The 22,498-nt window shown below is 41.8% G+C and overlaps 1 protein-coding gene across 1 annotated transcript in view; it reads left to right on the forward strand.

Annotated features, from left to right (window-relative positions):
• Positions 1–3,653: 3,653 nt before the first annotated feature.
• Positions 3,654–22,498, forward strand: part of lgr4 (leucine-rich repeat containing G protein-coupled receptor 4) — a 38,221-nt gene continuing 19,376 nt past the window's right edge. Inside the window, exons 1-2 of the mRNA XM_083891057.1 lie at positions 3,654–3,922; positions 13,887–13,958. Of these exons, the coding sequence (XP_083747183.1) occupies positions 3,735–3,922; positions 13,887–13,958 (260 nt within the window). The 5' untranslated portion in view covers positions 3,654–3,734. The remainder of the gene's footprint in view (positions 3,923–13,886; positions 13,959–22,498) is intronic.

Raw genomic sequence — 22,498 nt, forward strand, 5'->3', positions numbered from 1 at the left:
AAGCGTCCCAGTTGCCAGTCGCTCATAACTGTTCTGTCAGTGAAAAATGAGAAACTCTTTCTGTTCTGTAAAAGCAAGTGCTGGGCACGTAAATAGCATCGACGTTACCGCACGGTAAAGCGGACCTAGAGTGGTCCTGTTGCAAATATATGTTAGTTATGGAGGTCTACTTACATACATTAACTTGTTTTTATGGTCAAAAACCTCCTAGTTGCTGTAAACTCTCATCCCCAGAAGACAGAGTCTTGTGATTGGCCAATACTATTCAGCACACCCGCTCTCAAAAGTGCAGCTCCCCCCTCTGGAACGGTGGATGCACTGCTCCTCATTATCAAAACATTGTTTTAACAGTGTTTTAAAAAGCTTCTTCACGACTCCCCGCCGCAGTCCCTTTTATGACTTTGACCCGGAGTCAGACCCAGAGTCAGAAGACACTGTCGCTCGTGAAACACCTCCACAACGGACGTTATTCTTCTTCTGCGGTTCAATGTACGCAACCGGATGTGCCCGGACTAGTGCCCTGAGCAGGAGGATCTGCTGTTCTGGAGAACCGGTGTTTACGTAACCGGACCAGGTTTTTTCAGAGATCTCGCTGAGCCCTAGATTACAATAAAACACAGCGTTCTCAGCAGTGGCTGAAATGTTTGTTTAGAACCTTCAGGGCTTCTAAAACAAGGTAATGACGCAGATACACACTAAAAAACAGCGTTAATTTGAACTTTCGGTCTAGGTCTGCTTTAACGCATGACACGTTTCCATGACGACTGACTGGAAAAAGACACGCGTGACGTCATGTTTGAGTCCAGGCACTGTTTACCAGTTAACTGTTAGCTGTGTTAGCCTCTTAGTGCCATTATCGCACCTACAGTGGAACTGCAGCGTTCTGTTTATTAAAGGGAAACAGCAGCTCTACAAATAACCAGCGTACCTGTGTACTGTGTATGTTTATGCCTCTGTTTTTAAAGTTTGGCGTTACTCATTTTAACAATCTGGAGTCACGTAAACATGACGTCATGCGTGTCTTTTTCCCGTCAGTCGTCATGGAAACGCGTCATGCATTAACGCGCGTTAAAGGGATAGTTCGGAATTTTGGACAGAAGACCTATTTTCCAACTCAGCCGGTGTGATGGAGACGTCTGGAAACGTTTTCAAGAAATTTCATTCAGTTCTTCTAGTTGCCGAGTTCGCTGATGCTATGGCTAGCGCAAGTCAATGATACAAGTTAGCATGGCATTAAAAACACTCATACTGACTCCACAGTGCACCCGAGGCAAATCAATTGTAACGGCAGACTATCGATGTATCTGTGTTGATAGAATAATATTTGAAAAAAAACTAACCTATGAATAAACTAAACTATGCGCATGAATTTCCAGGGGACTACTTTCAGTTCAGTTCTTCTAGTTGCCGAGTTCGCTGGTGCTATGGCTAGCGCAAGTCAATGGTACCTGCTAGCATGGCATTAAAAACACTCATACTGACTCCACAGTGCACCCGAGGCAAATCAATTATAACGGCAGACTATCGATGTACATATCTGTGTTGATAGAATGTTTGAAATAAAACGAAATAAAAAGGATTTATGTCTCAGCAGCAGCAGCAGCAGCGCATCATGCTTCCGGCAGCAGCGCATCATACTTCCGGCAGCTGCCGGAAGTATGCTGCGCTGCTGCTGCTGCTGAGACATAAATCCTTCAAATTGCAAGGTTGGTTTTATTTCAAACATTCTATCAACACAGATATGTACATCGATAGTCTGCCGTTATAATTGATTTGCCTCGGGTGCACTGTGGAGTCAGTATGAGTGTTTTTAATGCCATGCTAGCAGGTACCATTGACTTGCGCTAGCCATAGCACCAGCGAACTCGGCAACTAGAAGAACTGAATGAAATTTCTTGAAATTTCTCCAGACGTCTCCATCACACCAGCTGAGTTGGAAAATAGGTTTTATGTCCAAAATTCCTAACTATCACTTTAACATTGACGCCGTTAACATGCGTTAACGTTGACGCAGTTAATGCTCGCTGTTGCCATGGGGAATATGCAGAAAACACTAAAAGTTTGTAGTTTCATGAATGTTTACACCGGACAATGCGCTAATTTGTCATGCAACAACTTTTCAATGCACATCTGGGTGCAGCGATAGACGCGTGTCAACATTGAGCCAATTGCACACATTGCGTCTGAAATTCGAGTTAAAAATGTTCGTCTTTGGTGACAAAATCGCGATGAGGGGATGGCCAATCAGCATCGAGACACTTTAGCTTGTGAAAACGTCTGCAGAGAAGAAACCATCGTCTTGTGTGGTTTCATACAACACCATAAATGAACATTAAAGGTGAAGTAAGTAGTTTATAGTGCCATCTAGAGGAGAGGCTAAAATTTACCACGGCCGTAGCAGACGAAGCGGAGAGAGTGGAGGCGGGACTTCCGCTACAAGTAAAGCGACGCTTGATTTGTTCTCTCGCGTTTGTCCTTACAGGCTCCGGTAGAAACATGGCGTCTCGCTGCTAACAGTGGCAATGCAACCGCGGCCCGCGACCATATTATTTTACATGAGTTTTTGAAACACTACGAAAATGAAGCAAAAACTATTATACAGCGACTTGACAATGCAGGAGCACATAATATGTATAAAAGAGTGGATTTTGGGTTATATAAACCCATAAATACTACACAGTGTCCCTTTAAGTTGTGTCCGTCTCCTCATGGTGTTGTGAAACCACACAAGACGACGTTTTCTTCTCTGCAGATATTTCCACAGCAGATATGTAATACATAATTATTACAATTTTCTTTTCATTATTTGCATGCAGGTGAAACCCCGGGGGCCCCCAGCCTCTCTGCCCCTAGACTCGCCCCTGCTCAGCCTGGTAAGTTTGCAGTTGTGTGTGTGGGGATTCGAACACGTTCCTTCACCGCAGCAGGAAAAGTTTTTTTTGTTTTTTTTTACCTGACGTTGTTGTTTTCTCTCTCTTTGAGAGTCCCTGTCGGCGGTGGGTGTGCAGCAGCAGCGGCAGACACACACAGGCCGGGCCCAGTGCTGCAGGTTGTCCGGTAGGGTGTCTGAGTCTGTGCCTGCAGAGCCTTAAACAAGCACGCTGTTGATGTCAGGAGCAGAGGAGGGGCGGCGGCGGGGGTGGGGGGGAACGTGAGTGGGGAAAACTGGCTGAAAAGTGACGGTCCTCTCCTGCGAGGGGAAACCAACCCAGCGCCGCAAGTGATTCTCCTCGAACCGAAGCTCTCAACTGTCACCGCGTTAACAGGCAACCGCGAGGGGGGGTGGGGGCGATTATTTAATGGGACAACGAAAACGCAAAAAAAAAAAAACGCAAGGTAGGCTCCGCTCCTGTCGCCAGCACTGCTGCTACTTCATTTACACAGAGCAACGACACACGGGGGGGTTTGAGAAATGTTTACCAGCGAGATAAACCCCGTGTCGACGAAGGCAGCGTTCGGTTTTTGAGCACTATAACTGGACGTGGACGGGGTGGTTGTGGTGGTGGTGGTGGAGGGGGGGGATATTTTTTTTACGTGTAGGTGTTTTGAACGCTAACATTTCGTTGTTGGTCAGGCTTCACCTCTCTCTCTCCTTCAATGCCTCAACCGAGCAAACCACATGAGAAGTCGACGTCCGGAGTAGATTAAAAACCCGCAAACAAAGCCCTCGCGAGCCGCGGTTCCCCCTCCACCTCCCTCCCGGTCGCTTTCACCTGAACCGACAAAAGAGGAAAATGCGTGTGGGACTGTTTTGGATATGTTTGTGGTGCTGCTGCTGCCTTCGTCCCGGTGCCGCCGGTCAAGGGCAGTCGACGGCCGTTTGTTCCCCCTCATGCAGCTGCGATGAAGATGGAGGTGCGGACTGCTCCGGCAGAGGACTGACCACCGTCCCGCCCGGACTCAGCGCCTTCACCTACTATCTGTAAGTGCTTTTAATACTCTCGCCGCCAACGACTACAATGAAGTAGTAACTCCAAACATGGCTGTGTGCAGCACACATGTGTCTCACCGTGAGGGCCTGTGTGTGCATGTGTTTGCGGGATGTTGTTGTGTTTGTGAGTGAGTGATGGACAGTCGTCAACATCAGTGTTTCACTACGAGTTTCCTGGATAATTAAGACCTGTAGTCGGAGTTAAGATATGAAAAACACCGCGGTAATAAGTCAATTTAAAAGATTTGGCTATAGCTAGTAACCCTGTTACAAGTTTTATTGTGAGTTTGTGATAGTGTCTATAAAACGAAGTCATAATATCCATGTTATTTATTTATTTGTTTATTTGACAGGGACAATGCACGACTCTCAGCCTTACCAGAATTAGCTACTAGCTAAATTTCATCTGTAGTCCCTACAGTTATGACTGCTACAGTATCCACTGTACAATATTTATTTATGATATCATGACACTGTAGAGCTGCAACTAACGATTATTTTCGTAATCGATTAATCTGTCGATTATTTTCTCGATTAATCGATGAATCATGTCGAGCAAGGAAACCAAGAAATATTAACCTTTGAGAAGCTAAAACAATCAGAAATCTTGTTTTAATCATGAAAAAGCTTCAAACAGATTTTCAAAAAAGTTGCAGATTAATTTAGTAATCGATTATTAACCGATTACTAAATTAATCGTTTCAGCTCAAATATTATGATTTAAAAACAGTATTCCAGTCAATTGATAACCACAATAATCAAACCGTTCTTGTTGTGCATAGATAGTATTGTACCTTTGTGATATTATTATTTATTGTGACACCGCAAAATCGCAAAATATTAGGGTAGTAGTAAAGCTTGTGAAGTCCACCCATTGGCAGTGAGTGGGATGAACTCTGGTTGCCTCTGTGTAACTTTAGCTTTTGTCTCTGTGTAGTAAACTGGTCGTAGTGTTTGGTTAAAGTACGTCCGTGACGGTTGTTTATACTTTTGTCTCCAGTGTTGGCGTGACAGTGGTAATGTGAAAGTTTCCTGAGAAAAATTATACATGGGGTTATTGCAGAATACAAACGGGCTGCCTGTCCACTCTCTATCATCTTTTTCTTCCGAAAATACATTGTTGAAGGAACCTAAACGGTCGTGATGTTACAAAAACCTGTCGCTTTAATACATATTTTCTCGTAAAATGACAAGAATCTTAAATTACAGTGCCTCACTTGTGACATTTTCAAAATAAATCACTAGGACTGTACGCTAAACGGTATTTTCAAGTAACTTGCACACAAAGTAGATTAATGATTGTCTCCATTAATGATTATCCAGATAATGGAGATTCACCATAATTGACTCAGTGAGAGTGCTTTTTTAATTTAAGTGATTGTGTGTATGTTGTTTTATTTAATCCTTGTTGTCCACCACAGAAAATGTCTCTGTATTCACAGATGCATCTTGTCATTGCTTGAGTTTTCGCGCTGCTGTGGAAAATTGTGGGTGCAAATGCTTCCTTGAGGGTCTTTTGTCCTGGATAAAAAAAAAGAATAAAATCCGTTGATACAGATCATTATTGTGAAACTATGTTAGTTTAGTAATTGTAGATTTTTGCTCTTGAGTAAAACTTTAAAAAGGCAGTTTATTGGGGGTTTAAAGCTTTTTTTTATGGACAGACAAGGTTAAACATTCAAAACAATGCGTTATTATATTGATATTCAAAGGTTTGTTTTGTTGCGAATGAATACAATGCTATTGTGGGAATGATTAAAGCTCCAGTGTGTAACTTCTGTTGCCAAAACACTGTTAGTGTTGCCCTCAGACTTTCACCTCCCCTCAGGTGAGACTGCAGAGCTTTCTGAACCATATGTCCATATTATCCACGTTATCTTTTGGTATCACTACTTCACTCATGTTTCAGAGAACCAGGGTCAATTCCTGAGAATTGGGGTGGGGGGGGGGGGGGTTATTACTTAACCTTAGTTTGCTGCTGTCCTGCTTTAATTAGCATTTATTAACCATTCTACTTCCACATATCATTCTACGCTACACTGCAGCTTTCAAATGGTACCTAGCCCTATTTTCCAGTACAAGCAAAAAGTTGCATGGCGTCCTGAACTTAAACCGCATTACCCACTTTACAGTTTTCAATCTTCACAGTTTGTAATCCCGATGTAAGCTAACCCAGTGCATCGTTGAAAGTAGTAATTATTATAAACTACAAAAAGTGCTAACATTTCAACAAGTTTCTTGCAGTGTTATTGAATCCATGTCGACACCATATTGCAATAAACTCCTGGTTTGATAATAACCGACATCCTCAGCCATTTTACTTTTTGAGTTATGCTGCTCAAGGTCAAACGAACACAGCCAAAAATGAAAAAAAAAAAACACCTCCTTGGCAGAGGTAACAATTATCAAGTAATCACCGTCCAATTACATACTAGCTTAATTTGTTCCGTCTAGACAATGGTGCCAGGGTGGAGTCTCCAAATGTCATATCTTTCCGGATCAATTGTCAAAAGTACATAAATAAATATAGTTAATAATAATGTTAGCAGGCACCCTTTAGAAGCTGCAGCAGCCGGTAACACTTGGTCATGGTTGCTTAATTTATGAGCGAAGTTGTAATTTACTCAGGAAAATGGCAACAGATTAATTTTCTTCATAATCAACACATTGATAAATTGCCTGTTTTGTCATTATAGAGCCGATTGGTTGATTAAGCGGTGTACTGAAAACATACCGTGTGTATATAATAGAGTGTGCACTGTTACATCCATTAAAAAAGCTTTTGTAATGTTTTTCTGTGGACACTTGGTAGCAGTCTTGTTTGCTTGTTTTGTTTTCTCCAACCAGCAAATCCAAATTGTGAAACGCAAGTACAAGAATGGGAGCCTGGAACAAGTGAATGTTGGCGAGTTTTCACTTGGTCCAAGTCCAAGTCAGTTATGAAAATTGTTGCCGAGTAACAATTGACCTTGACGCATACACCCCTTGAAAATAAATATTTTACAGCTCTTAATGACGCCTGCGCTCAGCCAGGACAATCAGGTTCTAAACCAACAAGATTTTAAATGTTAGTTTGGCCCATGGCAAAAACCCTTTTTTATCAAGAACTTGTTGCAGGAAAAACCATTTCCCCTTAAGCTTTGGATAGGAATGGCTGTATGACTATGAGTAATGTTTGGGTTAGATCTGGGTGAGTTGTGCTGCATGGATTGTAGCTAGCAGTGCCTCATATCCAATGCTTTAGATACATAAAATAAGTCAGAATTGTATAACTTTTAAGAAGTTCTTCTGGTGAAGGCACTTCTGTAAGGCCATTTAAAACATGTAGGGCACCAGGCAGGTTAGTTTGGTGGCAGGAGGTGGCAGATACAGTTGATGATTGCCCCATGAAGAAACGCCTCACTATGTTTCACAGCCACTGGGTTAATCATAAACCCAAGTAACCACCTCTGCAACTCGGCTGAAAACAGCAATTTATTGTGGCTTTCTTGTAATTACTGTGCTTCCTTGAATTATAAAAAGAAGAAACTTAAAGTTTACACAACCCACTTGTCTAATTTAGCATGTGTTATGTGGTTAAGGGAATAGAACGCTTCTCTCCGGCACCTTGCCCTAAATTGTTAAGGTCTGCTGTGTGTTTTTTTTTTTTTTTTTTAAAGATGGTGGTCAAAGCCTTGCTATACACCAGAACCAGTGTTGTGCCACTTGGAATCACAAATGTGAAGATCGTGTGAGGTAGAGTAAACAGGGAGGGGATTAATATAACAGGCTGTTAAGACATGTCACACTAGGCCTGCTGCAGAGCTTACAGCTGAAACTGTTAAAGCACTACTTTTTCATCTGGGGAAAATGCTACACTGCATTAAGGGCAGTCTGAAACAATGTTTTCACAGAATGATATCATACCCCTTACCCCACCACTCCACTGGCCTGATTTATGCCAAAAAAATGGAAAACAATAAGTTGTTTTTTTAAAGGTCCTCTCATCTCAAAGTGTTCCCTGAATGATCTTGGGCAGGTTTTTAAAGTGAATTCACCTCAAACTCTTCAAAAGTATGTGAAAGGTTGTTTGTCCCACTCTCTGTCCTGCTCTCATTTGTTCTCCTGGTCTCTTGAACTTTAGTTGTCCTCTCCCACTCCCTACGTCTATTGTATGTGAAGCAGTGGGGTTAGGGATCATAATGGATTAGTGAGACACGTCGCAGCTGCAAAGACTCCTTCTCTCGTGGCTAATGCACCGACAATAGTCTGCTGATGTGTAAAGGAAAAACCCCTTGTATTAAAGTTTTGTCATTGCGATATCTTCACTGAACCTCCAGTATGTATTTGCAATTATGGAGCCTTTCGAAAGTCACAATAAAGTCTCTTGCCTAGTTATGGTATGTATATTTGAAGTATACAACCATGGAAACATAATAGAAGAAAGGAGAAAATGCAAGTTAGTGTTTGGTAATACCCTACAATCAGAGAAATGACAAGGTAGTAATGTTGTAGGCTGTGTAGTTGTCCTGGTAAACTGCACCTTTTACTTTGGAAAAAGCATATTTTCATCAATAAATCTTATGACTTGTGTTGGAGTAGACTCTTACCTAGAGCCCACAGGGGCTTGAGTGTTGGCATCTGTAATGGAAAGGCCCTGTCACAGAAAAGCAGATGAGAGAAATGAGGAGGCCCCTGAGTCTGTTACAAAGCAAACACTCCTTTGGAAGGTATGTAGTTTACCTGCCACCAAGTCTCTGCACAGGTTTCGTTCTTGGCACGGCGTCTGCGTGAACTGTCGAGCATTTTAAGTGAGCAAAAGAGCGAGGAGTCAGCAGCTAAACATCTCACAGGGCCTTTTCATAGTGTGAACAAGGTCGAGATTTAAAGAAAATGGAGGGGTGGAGTCAGGGGTCTTGCTCTCTGCTGGCGGAGCTCGCCTGCTCGGTGCCCTCGGTCCATTTTTAAATGAATGATACTTTTGTTCTTGGTCAGCAGAGGTGAAAGAAGCCACTCTGTGGTTCCCGCTCACAAACAGACGAGGACTTGGGGATGGGAGGATATTAAATCTCTGTCCGTAAAGCCTTTTCTTTTCACTTGTTTATTTAATCCCAATCCCACATCACATAGTTTCTCAGTGCAGATGCGGGCTTTTCTCAATCTTGTGCCCAATATTCAAAGAAACGTATGGTTAGTTTGGAGTTTGGACCTTTTTTTTTTCTCTTTACAAAATTAAACATTTTATGTATTTAAAAGAGAGTGAAGCTAAAAAGTGAAATTTGTACCCTCAACGCACTTGAAGACCATGTGCTCGGATCATTAAAACAGAGTCTTGGGTCTGGGGATTTGACAGTTTCAGAATGATGAATGAACAATATTCAGAAGTTGGTTTGACAAATGGCAAATATACTAAACAGGCAACGTTTTTTTTGTTGCATATGGAGAGCACATTTAGGATTCCCATCCATTATCTATACCGCTTATCCTTTGAGGGTCACAGGGGAGCTGGAGCTATTTGCAGCTGGCATTGGGGAAGAGGCAGAGTAAATAAACAACCATTCAGACTCAAGTTCACACCTATGGTCAGTTTAGAGCAGTGTCTCTCAAACTTTTTCATTTGGGGACCCTGAATTCAAGCTTATCAAGAGCAAATTTGTGCATATTTCTGTTTTTGTACCTTGGCTAGGGTTAGGCTTCTCTGACTGCGTATGCGTTATCCGACTGCGTAACCACGGAGACACCTCGAGCCTTCATACTTCTGCGTCGTGGACGGATACGCGCTGCAATTTCCCGCCCGATCAGTAGGGGTCGCCGCGCAAGGTTGTTGTGCTCCTGGCTACAGTGAGCAATGGCGTCTGAGAGAAAAAGAGAGAGAAAGACTGTTTTTGAAACAGTGGCCGTTTCTCAATTTTCTGTGTCACGGAACGCAGTATTAAGATAATTTGAGGCGAGAAATTGGCCATTTAGAGTCTAAACATGTGGTTTGTGTATTAAGATATGACGTATTTATAGTTTGCCAGCAACGTTGTCGGCGGTGATCAGCGCCACCTCTGTGGACGCTCGGTGCGCACTGTGAGCCGGCACAGAGCAGCTTAGCTTGGCCTGTCCTGAGGACCAATCGCAGCTCTTGCCGTCTCCATTGTCCCTTGACGGAGTGACGGACACTTAAAAAATATTTTGTGCAGTCGGAGACGACGCAGAGGCTCTTCGACAGGCTCTGCATCAACGTGAGTCTCTACGTAAACCTACACAGAGCACTTTACGCAGGAGTATAAATTGGGCTTTAGGCTCAAGGTCAGGGGTAGGGTTATGGGTTGATTGGGTAAACCAGACATTTAGAAATACAGTATGTGTTTGATAAATGAATCACACTTAATGAATCAGCACATTTATTCAACAACGCTCTTCAAAAACCCACCTTCAGTCCCTGGTAATTACTGATTTAAGAGTCTCCATTTATCCTCACCCCACCCTGCATGCCTGTGGACTGTGGGAGGAAGTCGGAGTACCTGTAGAAAGCCCACAGAGACGTTGGGAAAACATGCAAACTGGTCAAAATCACCGGATTGGATATCAGAGAGAGAGAGGGAGCGAAAAATGTAATATCACAGAAATGCTCCACTTGATGCTGGTTATTTCTTCTTTATGGAAACTACTGTAGATTAATGGTTTTGAAAGAGTATGATGGTTTAACATGACGCTAAAAGCGTCATAGTTAAAAACATTACCACAGTAAATCACAATTAAATACAAATAAAATGACTGTATCACATTGATATGGTGGAGGTAGATTCTCCCTAATGAAAGCTTCTCTTTAAAAGTCACCGGGACAGTGACGAAAGCCTGGTAAGAGCCAGCTAATATGAACCTTCAAATATAATGGGAGGTATTTAGCCAGAGAAGGCTGTACATACACCCATTTTTAACACAAAATATGTAATTCAAATACTTTACACAAAACTACAAAGAGTTGGACCTGGATCACTGACTAAGGGCCAATTCCAATTCCTATCTTAACCCTCAATCTTAACCTTCAAGCTCAACCCTTAATCTTAACTGGCCCTCAAAACCAAGTGTTGAGGGTTATTTTGTCACTTAGAAATGGGACACCCCTTAAATGCAGATATGTCTTTAGACTGCGGGGGGCAGAATAACACAAAAGCTGCGTCCAGTCTGTCAACTCCAAAAAAGAAGAAGAAGAACACATTTACGTCACAATTATTATATTTATTATTTTATTTCAGTCAAGTTATTAGGTTGTCAGTTAGTTATAAGATGATACTTATACAAATACCACAACCATGGACATATTCAGCTGACAGTTACCACACACCACGGCTTATTGAAGGGTAAACGATAGTAAACGATAGCAAACGATCGCGTGTGCACACCGGCCGGCTATTGACAAAAGATCGTAAAATAAAAATAAATGTTACACAACAATGACGTCAGTAATCCATAATATGGGCCTAAGATAATACAATGGTTTTCATCATTTTTATATCTCTATTAACAAAGAAAATACTTAATTTGTATCGCACTCGCTTCGCTGCTTTCGACGCCATCTTTCTTATGTGAAAACACACAATGCGTTCTGGGTAGCCCTTGCTCCCAAGGGTGGTCACGGAAAATATTAATATTCAGGGCGATACAGCCCTTAAACTTGCCCCTCAATTTAATTTTTATGAGAATCGGGACAGCACTTGCACTAGAGGGAGCGCACATTTTTGAGATTGAGGGTTAAGATTGAGGGTTAAGCAAGGAATTGGAATTCACCCTAATATTACTAGATTACCATATACACTAGTTTTAACCTGACAAAAGTGGTTTAGCCCTAAGCTTTCCCTGCAGGTCTGCTGCAATGGAAGTCTCAGGACTTCCCTAGATTACAGAAACATTAATGTAGAACACACATGATGTGTCCTCACGCATGTCCTCGGATGTCTCCATGGTAGAAGATGCTTTTGTACATTTGTTCTCTGTGAGGAAGAGCATTTCCCTTCACCCCCTGGGATACTGTGTCCAGTCCTGGTGGCTGAAATGCACCGATACCTGTTTGTGGAAGCGTTTAAAGCTCGTCACCATTTATCACAGCTGCATTTTTAGTGTCCTCCTCAATCTATCTTAGCCCGGGGACAAGCCAGGACCTTGATGAGTAAAGCAGCCAAATGCAGAGGGAGGGAGGAAGTGTGATATAGTCATGCAGTCAGGCCTCCCATGCTCCCCAAAGCCTGCATGTGGTTCAGAGACCAGTCAACAGTCTGCAGACGTTTAAGTCGGAACAGTTTAAAATGTGGTTAAGGATGCATCCTCCTGACCTCAGGTGGTGGCAGATTGGCAGCAGTGGTTGCAGTTGAGTTAAGACAAAAAAAAACAACATAAGGGGTTTGTAGATGTTGAAGGAATCGTTGTAGCTGAGCAGTCGTTATGGTAATTGGATAGCCAGGTAAGTGGAGATGGGACATAGGTTGCAGGGATGATGAGGGTTCTTTCAGGGCCCGCCTTTTAAGGCTGCTTTACGTGTGTGTGTGTGTGTGTGTGTGTGTGTACTGTGTGTGTGTGTGTGTGTGTGTGTGTGTGTGTGTATTTGGGACTGCAGAGGAAGGGCAATATGATCCTCGTAGGATTCAGAGGCCCACACACAAGGTCCTAGAGAGATCTGGCAGTGAAATTCAAGATGGCCAGTGGGAGAGTGAAAGGGGGGGTCGATACATTTGTGAATCCCGGATGTTTTTTTCAGGCATGACATGAAAGATCTCTTCTGGGGGATGGTATATGGGGGTGGGGGGGAGGGGGTGTTGACAAGATGGACGAAAATGTTGAATTATCGCGTTTGTCGGATGTAAACTGGACTTTTAAAAATATAAAATTGAACACGTTAGTTTGACTGAAATCTTACTAAACCTAATCCAAACTGGCTTAGGTGCTCTGTGCATTTCCAGAATCCTCACCCTAAAGACAAGGGTCATAAAAGGACGGTGAAGTCCAGGTTTATTAGTACATTGATGAACTGACGAGACAGATTTTACAATTCATGGATGATTGGAAGACTATAAAATAATAACATTACTTTTGAGGTCTAAAGCTTTCCAAGGAAAAAGTGAAGTGCTGTGAGATAAAGTATGTTATGAATCAACACTACACAAATACATTTGAATTGAATAAATGTAAGTTTTGTTTTGTGACAAAATAAGTCAACTGGAATATGCCAAAAATTGCCACATAGTGGAGGTGGACTTACTTAATTCATAATTCAATAAATAGATTCCCCACTGTGTGTGTGTGTGTGTGTGTGTGTGTGTGTGTGTGTGTGTGTGTGTGTGTGTGTGTGTGTGTGTGTGTGTGTTAATATTAGGACAGAGAAATCAGTCCATTTAAATGGCATTATTTAGGCTAATGGTTATAATTGTATTATTTCATGTTTCATTACACCTAACAATATCACATTTTTAGTTGCACAAATGTGTCTGTTTTTTGTTTGCATTACCACTATGAAGATAAAAAAACTCATATTAGCTTTGTTGGGGGAAGCAAATCAAGTCCTGTGCATATTTTTCATGCTGCCACATGCCTATCTTTACTTGAAGTTGTTCTGAAAAATGAAGTTCCCTGCGGCTAAAGAGAAGGGCCTTTTCAAGACTTTTTTCTTGTTCAGTTCGCACACATGCAGGCACAAAAACCTGGGGAGAGAGATCTCTGACGGAGCTGCCCCGTTGTTTGTGTCCATGTATGCAGTTTACAAATCTATCTGCTGCCGTAATTACGTGTTTGTTCTAGTTGAGCGGGGAAAATAAAGACGCCATACACAAACAACTTTATTTTGAATTTCCCAAATAAGACGTGGAAAATGATTCGTGTGACACTTGAAAAACCAGGGGGAAAATAAGGATATTAGAAGGCCAAGATCTTACATGAAGGCTTAACCAACACTGGAACGCAGAGGTTTAACTGCATTTCTAATTCCTGTTTTCCACAGTGACCTGAGCATGAACAACATCACGGAGCTTCCAGCCTATGTATTCAAGAACTTCCCCTATCTCGAAGAACTGTGAGTACATGCCCACCGCCCTCCCCTCTCCTTCCTTTCTTGTTAATGATGTATTTTCTCTGTGCAATGTTGACATGAGGGCTGGGCTTTATGATATGCACCTGGGTATTTTGCGTCTGAGATGCAAAAAAAACACACACACAAACATAAGGCATGGGCACACAGCTCACTCTGAAGCAGATAAGCACAGCATTGCGTGAGCTAACGAATCACTCACCATTCATGAATTGAAAAAAAAAAACGGGCGTTTACAAAAGGTGCAGTAAACCTCAATTAAAAAAGATGAGGTGAGACACCGTGTACTGAAGCTGCAATCACGTGACATCCTGTGTGGATTTTTTTTTTGCTTTTAAAGGATTATCAGGGTGGCAACAGCATGTCTCTGCTGTGGAACTTTGTTGAGTGGTGATCTGATCTGAGTGGGTGTTTGTTATTTCTTTACTCTTTAAATACTCTGCTGTCTGGCTCAGCGCTGCTGGCAGTCAGAGATAAAATCTGTCTACCTGATATCAGGTAGCATGCGGCCCAGGGAATTCAAACTGACCAGCAAGTCACAGCTCCACTTTTTTTTTTTTTAGCTCTCGTGCATCTTTCAGCCGATCCACTCTTCACCCTCTTCTTTTCCACGCAACACTCCAATCTGCTTTTGTTGAAAGGCAATTCACTTTTCATCACATTGTACGAAGGAATGCAAGACAGGAAGGAAGAGGGCAAAACAATGGTTTCCATGGCAATGAGGCTAAAAACCAACCCCGTCTTGCTGCTGCTTCTTGTCTTAGATCACAGTAAATGGATGGACTCCTGTCGCCTGTGTTGTTGTTCTTAAAGGAAGATATTTTTGATTGACGCGTACCCTTAGTTCAAGCCTCTCTTTTTTCCGGGAACACGTCTTCAGGCTCGTCTCTGTGAACTTTGGTGGTTGACTTTTTTCACTTTAGGGCTGTGGCAGTGTCAGTGAACCAGAGCAAGGGCCCCGAGGGCAAAGACAGGGAGAGAAAGAGTTGACAGAGAGAGAGATTGGGCTATCCTCGTTCACGTCAGGAGTGAAGAAAAGGGAGGAATATTCCCTCCGTCGTAGTCACGCAATCTCCTCTGCTCTCTGTCTTTCTTGCCAAAGGCGCAACAAAGCCGAGCCGAAGTGATGACAGGTATTCTCTGTCTCCCGTGCAGTTTGTATATATTGTTGAAAATAACCTGTGACCATGAGACTGTTCTTTTTTTTCTATCTGTAGTGAACTGCACATATTTAAATATAGTATTCATTAAACACTGTTCCTATATTCCATATTTAATTATCATCTGTGTGTAATTAACGTTTAATTTCATACAAATTGAATTAGGGCTGCACAGCAGAGGAAAACACGAGATATGTGGTCATGTTGAATAGTGCAGTGATGTTATGACTTTCAATAAATAAACACACATTTAAGTATACGTGTTAATGTTTCTGACCTCTGGGTTTGCTGCAAACACACACACACACAGACTGAAGAAAATAAAATGAAATCCATTATTTCTATTCCAATAACATGGTTTTATTGGAAAGAAAGAGAAAACATTGTCACAATGCCTCCCCTCAAAGCCTCTCCTGCTTGTCTTACTACGTGGATTGTTAGAATAAATAAATCCAGAAAACAGGTTTCATTTCAAATGAATGTAAACATAATCATTTTACTTCTGTGTATGGCTCTCTGCAATTCTCTTTTCCATTTCTCTGCTCATCAGTTATATGGGGTATGATTGTGTTGTGGTATAAGGCGGGTACTTGAGGTAGGTCACCATATTTGTCAGGTTATATCCCATAAAATACTTTTATACCTTGAAAATCTTGAATAAGCAGCAAAAAGGTGACGGCCAAAAATGGTAATACCATCATGTCACCAACTACCCCTGATGTGAGGTCCATACAGATGAAAATAAACATGTTTTCAGTTTGTTCATTCATTATTAATAGGTTCCTCAGTTACTGTCCAAGGGGCCACATGGTTGGTGTAGTGTTAAGCAAGAAGACCTGGGTTAAGACCCGGTCGGAACAAGTGTTCCTGTGATGGACTGTCATGTCAGCTGAGATTGGCACAGCACCCATCCACGACCTTCATGTGGAGGATAATGTGGTAATAGATGGATTGAGGTTGCTATCCATGCTTAGGTGCAATTAAGGTGCACCCAAATTTTGTCGCCACCAGTGCCACAATTTCAAGTGTTGCCCTTTTGTCATTTCCCATATACAATCATCATACTTATGTACAATAGTGTTCAAAAGTTTGGGGTCACTCAGAAATGTCCTTATTTTTGAAGGAAACACACTTTGTACTAGGGATGCAAATTATCGAGTAATTCATTAATCGATAGTTGTTTCATCTTATCCATCGATGATCGATTAATAGATAAGACATGCTATCTTCCTTATGATATAAAGAAAAAATGCAAATCATATTCCTTAATCAAAGATTTATTCTGGGCTAACTTGAGGGCAGGGAATGGCATTTTGGTCACAGGCTACTTGACATGAAAATAAATTGGGCATTCTCTCATCTGCGACATTGGAAACATTAATAGCAGCAGCATAAAAAAAACACATTACTGAAAAGAATACAATACTATGTAGGCTACTTTAACATGAAAATAAATTAGTGCACTGTCTCTTAGCAGCATAATAAAATAAATAAAATACACTCCGAAAAGTAAATAAGGTGTCACATTTGTACAATGCACATCAGCATGTATAATCCCCTTTAAACTGGGAAATGTGACCCATATCACAATAACATTAGTAGACCAGTCCGGTTCAATGTAGTGGCATGTAACTGGGATGTAGCTTTCTGTATTCAACGAAGTCCAACAGTCTGTTGTGAGGGCCACATTCGCGGTTGCAAGTTGTGTTTTCAACTCGGCGTTCTCCCTCGCGTAGCTTGCTTCCACACGCGTGGTTATGGTTGTTCTAGAGGGGATATTGTACCCTGGCTCGATGTACTTTATTACCTCTCGAAATCCCTGTCCGTCATCGACATCGGCAGTATGTCTGTAGTAACCATGTTACATATCCGTTGGGTAATGTAATCCGCTGTGGTGATTGTAGGCTGAGAAGAACCACTCGCTGCTTGTAGCATGGCTGAATGTGACATATTTAGGTGGTATTTCAACGAAGTTGTGGAGTTGTTGTACTTTAAAATACTTCCACATATTGTGCATTTGGTGTCTTTGTCGTCATTTACTAACTTGAAGTGGCTCCATACTGCACTCCGCTTTCCCCTCTTCACCCCGTCAGTTACCGCTTCTCGTTTGTCTTGTTGTCGTCGGAGCCTTGCTTCGCTTGTGTTCCCGCGTGTGCGTCAAGTACGTCTGGCGTCAAGCGCGCCCTCACGTGGACTGGCGGGGAATTACGGGTTCAAAACGCAATTAATTGCAATTAATTTATTTTAATCGAGTAATTTCTTATCGACAATTAATCGATAATCAATTAATTGGTTGCATCCCTACTTTGTACACACTTCCATTTTTTAATGGAATATGTACATAGGTGTATAGAGGCCCATTTCCAGTGTTCTAATGGTACATTGTGTTCTGTGCTAATCGCGTTCGAAGGCTATTGGATGATTAGAAAACCCTTGTGCGATTTGGTTAGCACAGCTGAAAACAGTTTTACTAGTTCTTTGAAGAAAGGGCAAAATTATTATTTTGAATAAAAATCATTATTTCGTATCTTCTATTCATTTTGCGCACTGTTTTGATAAATGAAAGTATGACTTTTAATGGAAAACGCAACTAAATTGTATAGTTGACCCCAACTTTGGAACGGTAGGGTAAGTGATTGTGTAGATGAATGCCTTCATTTCATTTGAAGCTCAAATGTACTGTAGTGTGGTCTACTGGAGTGAGCTTCCTTGAGTGTGAGTTTTGGAAAGATTTGGATGCACTCTAGAGCCCGGTCTCTGTCCCTCATTGTGGCACACTTTATAAATCAGAGAGAGGGAGTCAAGTCATTGATTTCACATTGGTACCTCACAATACGATATGCGATACACGGTCCATGATACCAATAATATCACGATCAAGAGATTATTATAATGATTGATTATGAATATATTGCAAGACAATCATATAGCGATACATCAAAATATCTGGCTTACTGAAGAAAACAAAACGTCCGTGAAAAGTGCAGGATTTTGGGACGGTTTATTTCAGAATGCCTTCATTTACGAATGAAAATATCTACATTTGCCCTGCCGTATCGTTTATCATATTGCACGAGGAAGGATGACGATATGTATAACAGACTTGATATTTAGAGCCGCTCGTATTTCACTGTCTGTTACATAGTTCAGTTTCAGAGAAATTCTATTATGTCAGTTTTGGCACACAGTTGATGATGACTCCCAACAACTTCAATTCCTCGCAAGTCTTTGTTGCTGCCTCCATGGAGAAGTCTGTCAGTGGCCTGAATCAAAACAGCATGACATCTATTACACTTCACTGTTGCATTAAGTGTCAGACGAGTATTAGTAGGAGTTACCATCTTTGTACAGGCTTGTACTTTTTTATGTAAATCATTTAAGCCGCCCAGTCACTGACAGCCCCAGCACTTGACAACTCTGTTACAAAGACAAGATTATAGACATTGGTCGTATGACATTTTGAAGTAACAAAGTAAACACTGGAAATGAAGTCATCGGTTTATAATCAAGAGCTGCCTATACCAACAACGGTAATACAAGGTGTGTGTTGTACATGTGAGAGCATGTTGTGGGAGGACGGATTGGGTTTTGCCACATTGGTTTCCCAAGTAGAAAATAAATTGCAAAATTGTTAGAGTTTTATTTTTTATTTTTTTTGCAATCTTAGCAGCACATGTCCGTGCTTCTTACTGCCGTCAGCCTGCCCCACAGGGCTCTTTGTCAGTTTACTATTGACAAAGGTAAACCTGTGGGAGTGGTGTTTCACAAGGAGAGGATTTATCCTTTCCTTAGCGAGATTTAGCACATTCTTCTGTCCTTATCAAAGCCTGGAGGGACGTGCACTGAATTTGCTGAGAGATGGGAAAAGGAGAAGCTCTCTGTATTGTGAAACCTGAATGGTGACTTATAAGTTCTGTCAGGCCGTGTTAGCATGTGTCGATTAGCTGGTTGTGACGGTGATTGTGATGAAATTCTACTGGATTACCTTAAAATGTGCCAGAAGAATGAATGAAGCATAAGAATGTGAATTTGTAGGCAGCCATAAACACGTGACAACTTGTACTGTGGTCTTTGCTAGAACTGCAGTAAATGTTCTTGGAGTTAAAGATGCATTGCAGAACTAAGGTAGGGTACCATTCGTAATTGAACTACTGATACGGTACCTTTTTTCGGTACTTTTAAATAGAGCTGCAACTAACAATTATTTTTGCAATCGATTAATCTGTCGATTATTTTCTCGATTAATCGTTTGGTCCATAAAATGTCAGAAAATGTTACATTGATCAGTGTTTGTCAAACCTGGAAATTCAAATTCAAATTTACTTTATTAATATAGCACCTTTCATACATAGGAATGTAGCACAAAGTGCTTTACATTTAAATAAAATAAAACAAAACAAACCCCATAAACATCCCCACTCGCCGCACCCTCATGTAACACACACACACACACACACACGCTAGACCCACAAAATGGAGTATAGCTGAGCACTGATAGACCAAGTGAGGAAACACCAACCTATGGGAGCCATCCCCAACGAGAGTCGCCCAAGGCCATGACTACAGGGGCTGCCGCCGCAGAGACAACCCCGACCCAGACATCACAGCGCCCATACAACGGCCATAAGGCCCTGGGCTGGGACTCCCTAGCTATCCAGGTCCGGACAGCCCCCAGGACAGGACCCCCGCAGGCAGGCCAGACAGAACTCCCGGAATGGAGGGCCCCCGTGTGGAGAACAATGGAGTTGGAAACTAAAAGACAATAAATAAAATAATGAATAAAAGAAATGACTGTTAGTTCCACCCCCTCCCCCACCCCCCCTTGCTGTGCGTGTAATTAGGGATGGGAATTTCAGACATTTTGAGAGTCGATTGCTGAGGTCCACGTGTCGTTTTTTTTGTCTTTTTTTGTCTTTTTTTTTTTCAGCAACAGCAGCAATGCTGGGGTGGAAACTATTCTACAGTGTACTACGTCGTTTTAGGCTCAAAAACATGGCTGTAATGTCCATTATTGACCATCAAAGCAGCGATACTAAAAATGAGGGGCAAAAAAAAGCGGAGCGGAGAGTTTTCTCTCCGCTGCTGTCTTCAATCGTGTAGACGGCTTATTGTTGTGTCCCCCACCCCCGTCATAAACATTAGCGCAAGCTTGTTCGCACTGCATGCACGCATACACACACGATTGGACACGCGCAGCCACTGGAGAGAACTGCTGTTGTCACCATGTAGGCTAACCTTACAGGTGACTGGCCACACACTCATCCTACAAACCGGCCTTTGAGCACCACAGACAGCGGCCGAAGCTCCATAGTTACCTTACCGACCCGCCCTCACCTTTTCCATTAACAAAAACGGGCCGGTGACTCGTCCTCCTCAATGCCCGCACCATCATGTAAGAGCGCAGGGAGCCTGGACAGCAGGCTCACCTTTTCGTGCACAGCTTCTTTAACCTCGCTGGCGTGAACTTTATATGTTTGTGACACTTAGACTTTTTTAAATTTTATTTTTTTTGTCGAGGTGCGCACGTGTCGATTGTCGATCGTTTTGTGGACAAAAAAGTCCCATCCCTAGCATGCATATTAAGTAGCCACAATTCACAGCGATCTTCTTACAAACTTTTTTCATGTTTCACTCGTTTTGTGCTGGGCCGACTTGCGCCCTCTTTGGCCGTGACGGGTCACAAATTTCAGCTGCGTAGAGTCACATAAATGGGTTTAATATGTTGTTTTTTTGTGTTGTTGAAGTTCATGTTCTTTTTTTATACAAAGCTGGTGAGCATTTGCATCCACATATGATAGTTTTGGTCAACCACAAATCAAAGAGTAGACAGTAACTTGTGTCTGGCCCAAACCACCGTGTAAACATGCAGTTGGTCTGCATTTGGTGGAGTCTTTGTTGGGACTTTTATTATTATCCATAAATTGAAATCAAAGATTTTAAATGCAAACAGGTGCAGTTTAACCCGTGAAACCATTGCAATTTATTGCACACAAACAAATGTCCAGTTGTGAGTCACAAGAAGTTCATGTGGTCTTGTAAGAGCCTCCATTCTCACACCCAGCAGCTCCTGTTGCAGGTAATTCAGCCTGGCCTACATTGCAGTGATAAATCTGTTGCTAATCTCTCAGGGCAGATAGGATACTTGGTCTCTGTGTGCCAGTCAGTCTGTCCCGTGCTTATTTACACCCTTATTTCCTATACACTTCCTGTACTGAGCAGGAAAGGAAGTGTCCCCTCCCCCTAAAGTCATTTTGTACAGAGGCTGAAGCAGCTGTCTTATTATAAATCAGTGTCCTACGTAACACTTTTTTTGCTCACTGGCCCAGTCGGGGATTTACCGGCCTTCTGCATATTTTCACTTGGCTTCACAGTTTTTTTTTCTTTCATAGTTTAAATTTTGAATATGTGTATGCCTGCTATATTGCAGCGTTAAAAAAGGACAACACAACTGTATAACGTCACAGTTTTCATTACTTTATTTTATGAATTGTTTTTTTTTTTTATTAACAGTGCTGCAAGCGGTCATACAGCACTCTGTAGAATAGGGTGGCATAAACACTCCCTGACAACAGAAGGTTGTGATTCACTCCCTGAATCAACACTACAGCGGAGACCGTTGTCTGATACTGGTCAAAATCACTGGATCGGTTAATCAGACAGAATCCTATATATTGCATACTATAATATGCACAGACTGTATAAATCTAAATAAAAACCAGCAACAGCGTTTTAGCCGAGTCATGTTGTGGGCTCTTACCTCGTCACGGGAGAAGAATATCTGTAACACAAGCAGAAAATAACTTGAAATGGCACAAATGTGGTGTGAACATCTTCATTTTAACAGTTCTAGAAGGTGTAAAAATGACAGCATCGTTGTCCACAAAGCAGAATAATTCGTTTTAAATGATGTCTTGGTTTTGTGCAGCACAGAAAACAGAAAATGTTTGCCTTTAAGATGTTTAAAACACAGAAATTATTATTAAAAAAACAACAACACACTAAATAGATTATTTGAATATCAAAATAGTTGCCGATTAATTTAGTTAATGATTAGATATTGATTCATTATTGCAGCCCTTTAGAGCAGTTTTGGTTGAAACAGGGTAATCAGCAGATTTACTGAATTTAGTCATTCAGAACTTGTATATATTATACATAATGCATACATTGGAATTGGTCCATTGATCATCTGTCCCTGTTGTTCCACTGTTTAAGGTTAAAAAAGTAACTTAGATTGCCACACGGTTACCCTGGATTTCCACTGGGCGCGTTGCCGCGGTTCTGCTCCGATTCTACGCGGTGCCTTGTGAGCCAGCGGTATTCACGGAAGATCACACGATAATCTCGAACGGACGCGAGTTTGCG

Source organism: Microchirus variegatus, assembly GCF_963457635.1.
Source record: "Microchirus variegatus genome assembly, chromosome: 6".
Taxonomy (NCBI): Eukaryota; Metazoa; Chordata; class Actinopteri; order Pleuronectiformes; family Soleidae; genus Microchirus; species Microchirus variegatus.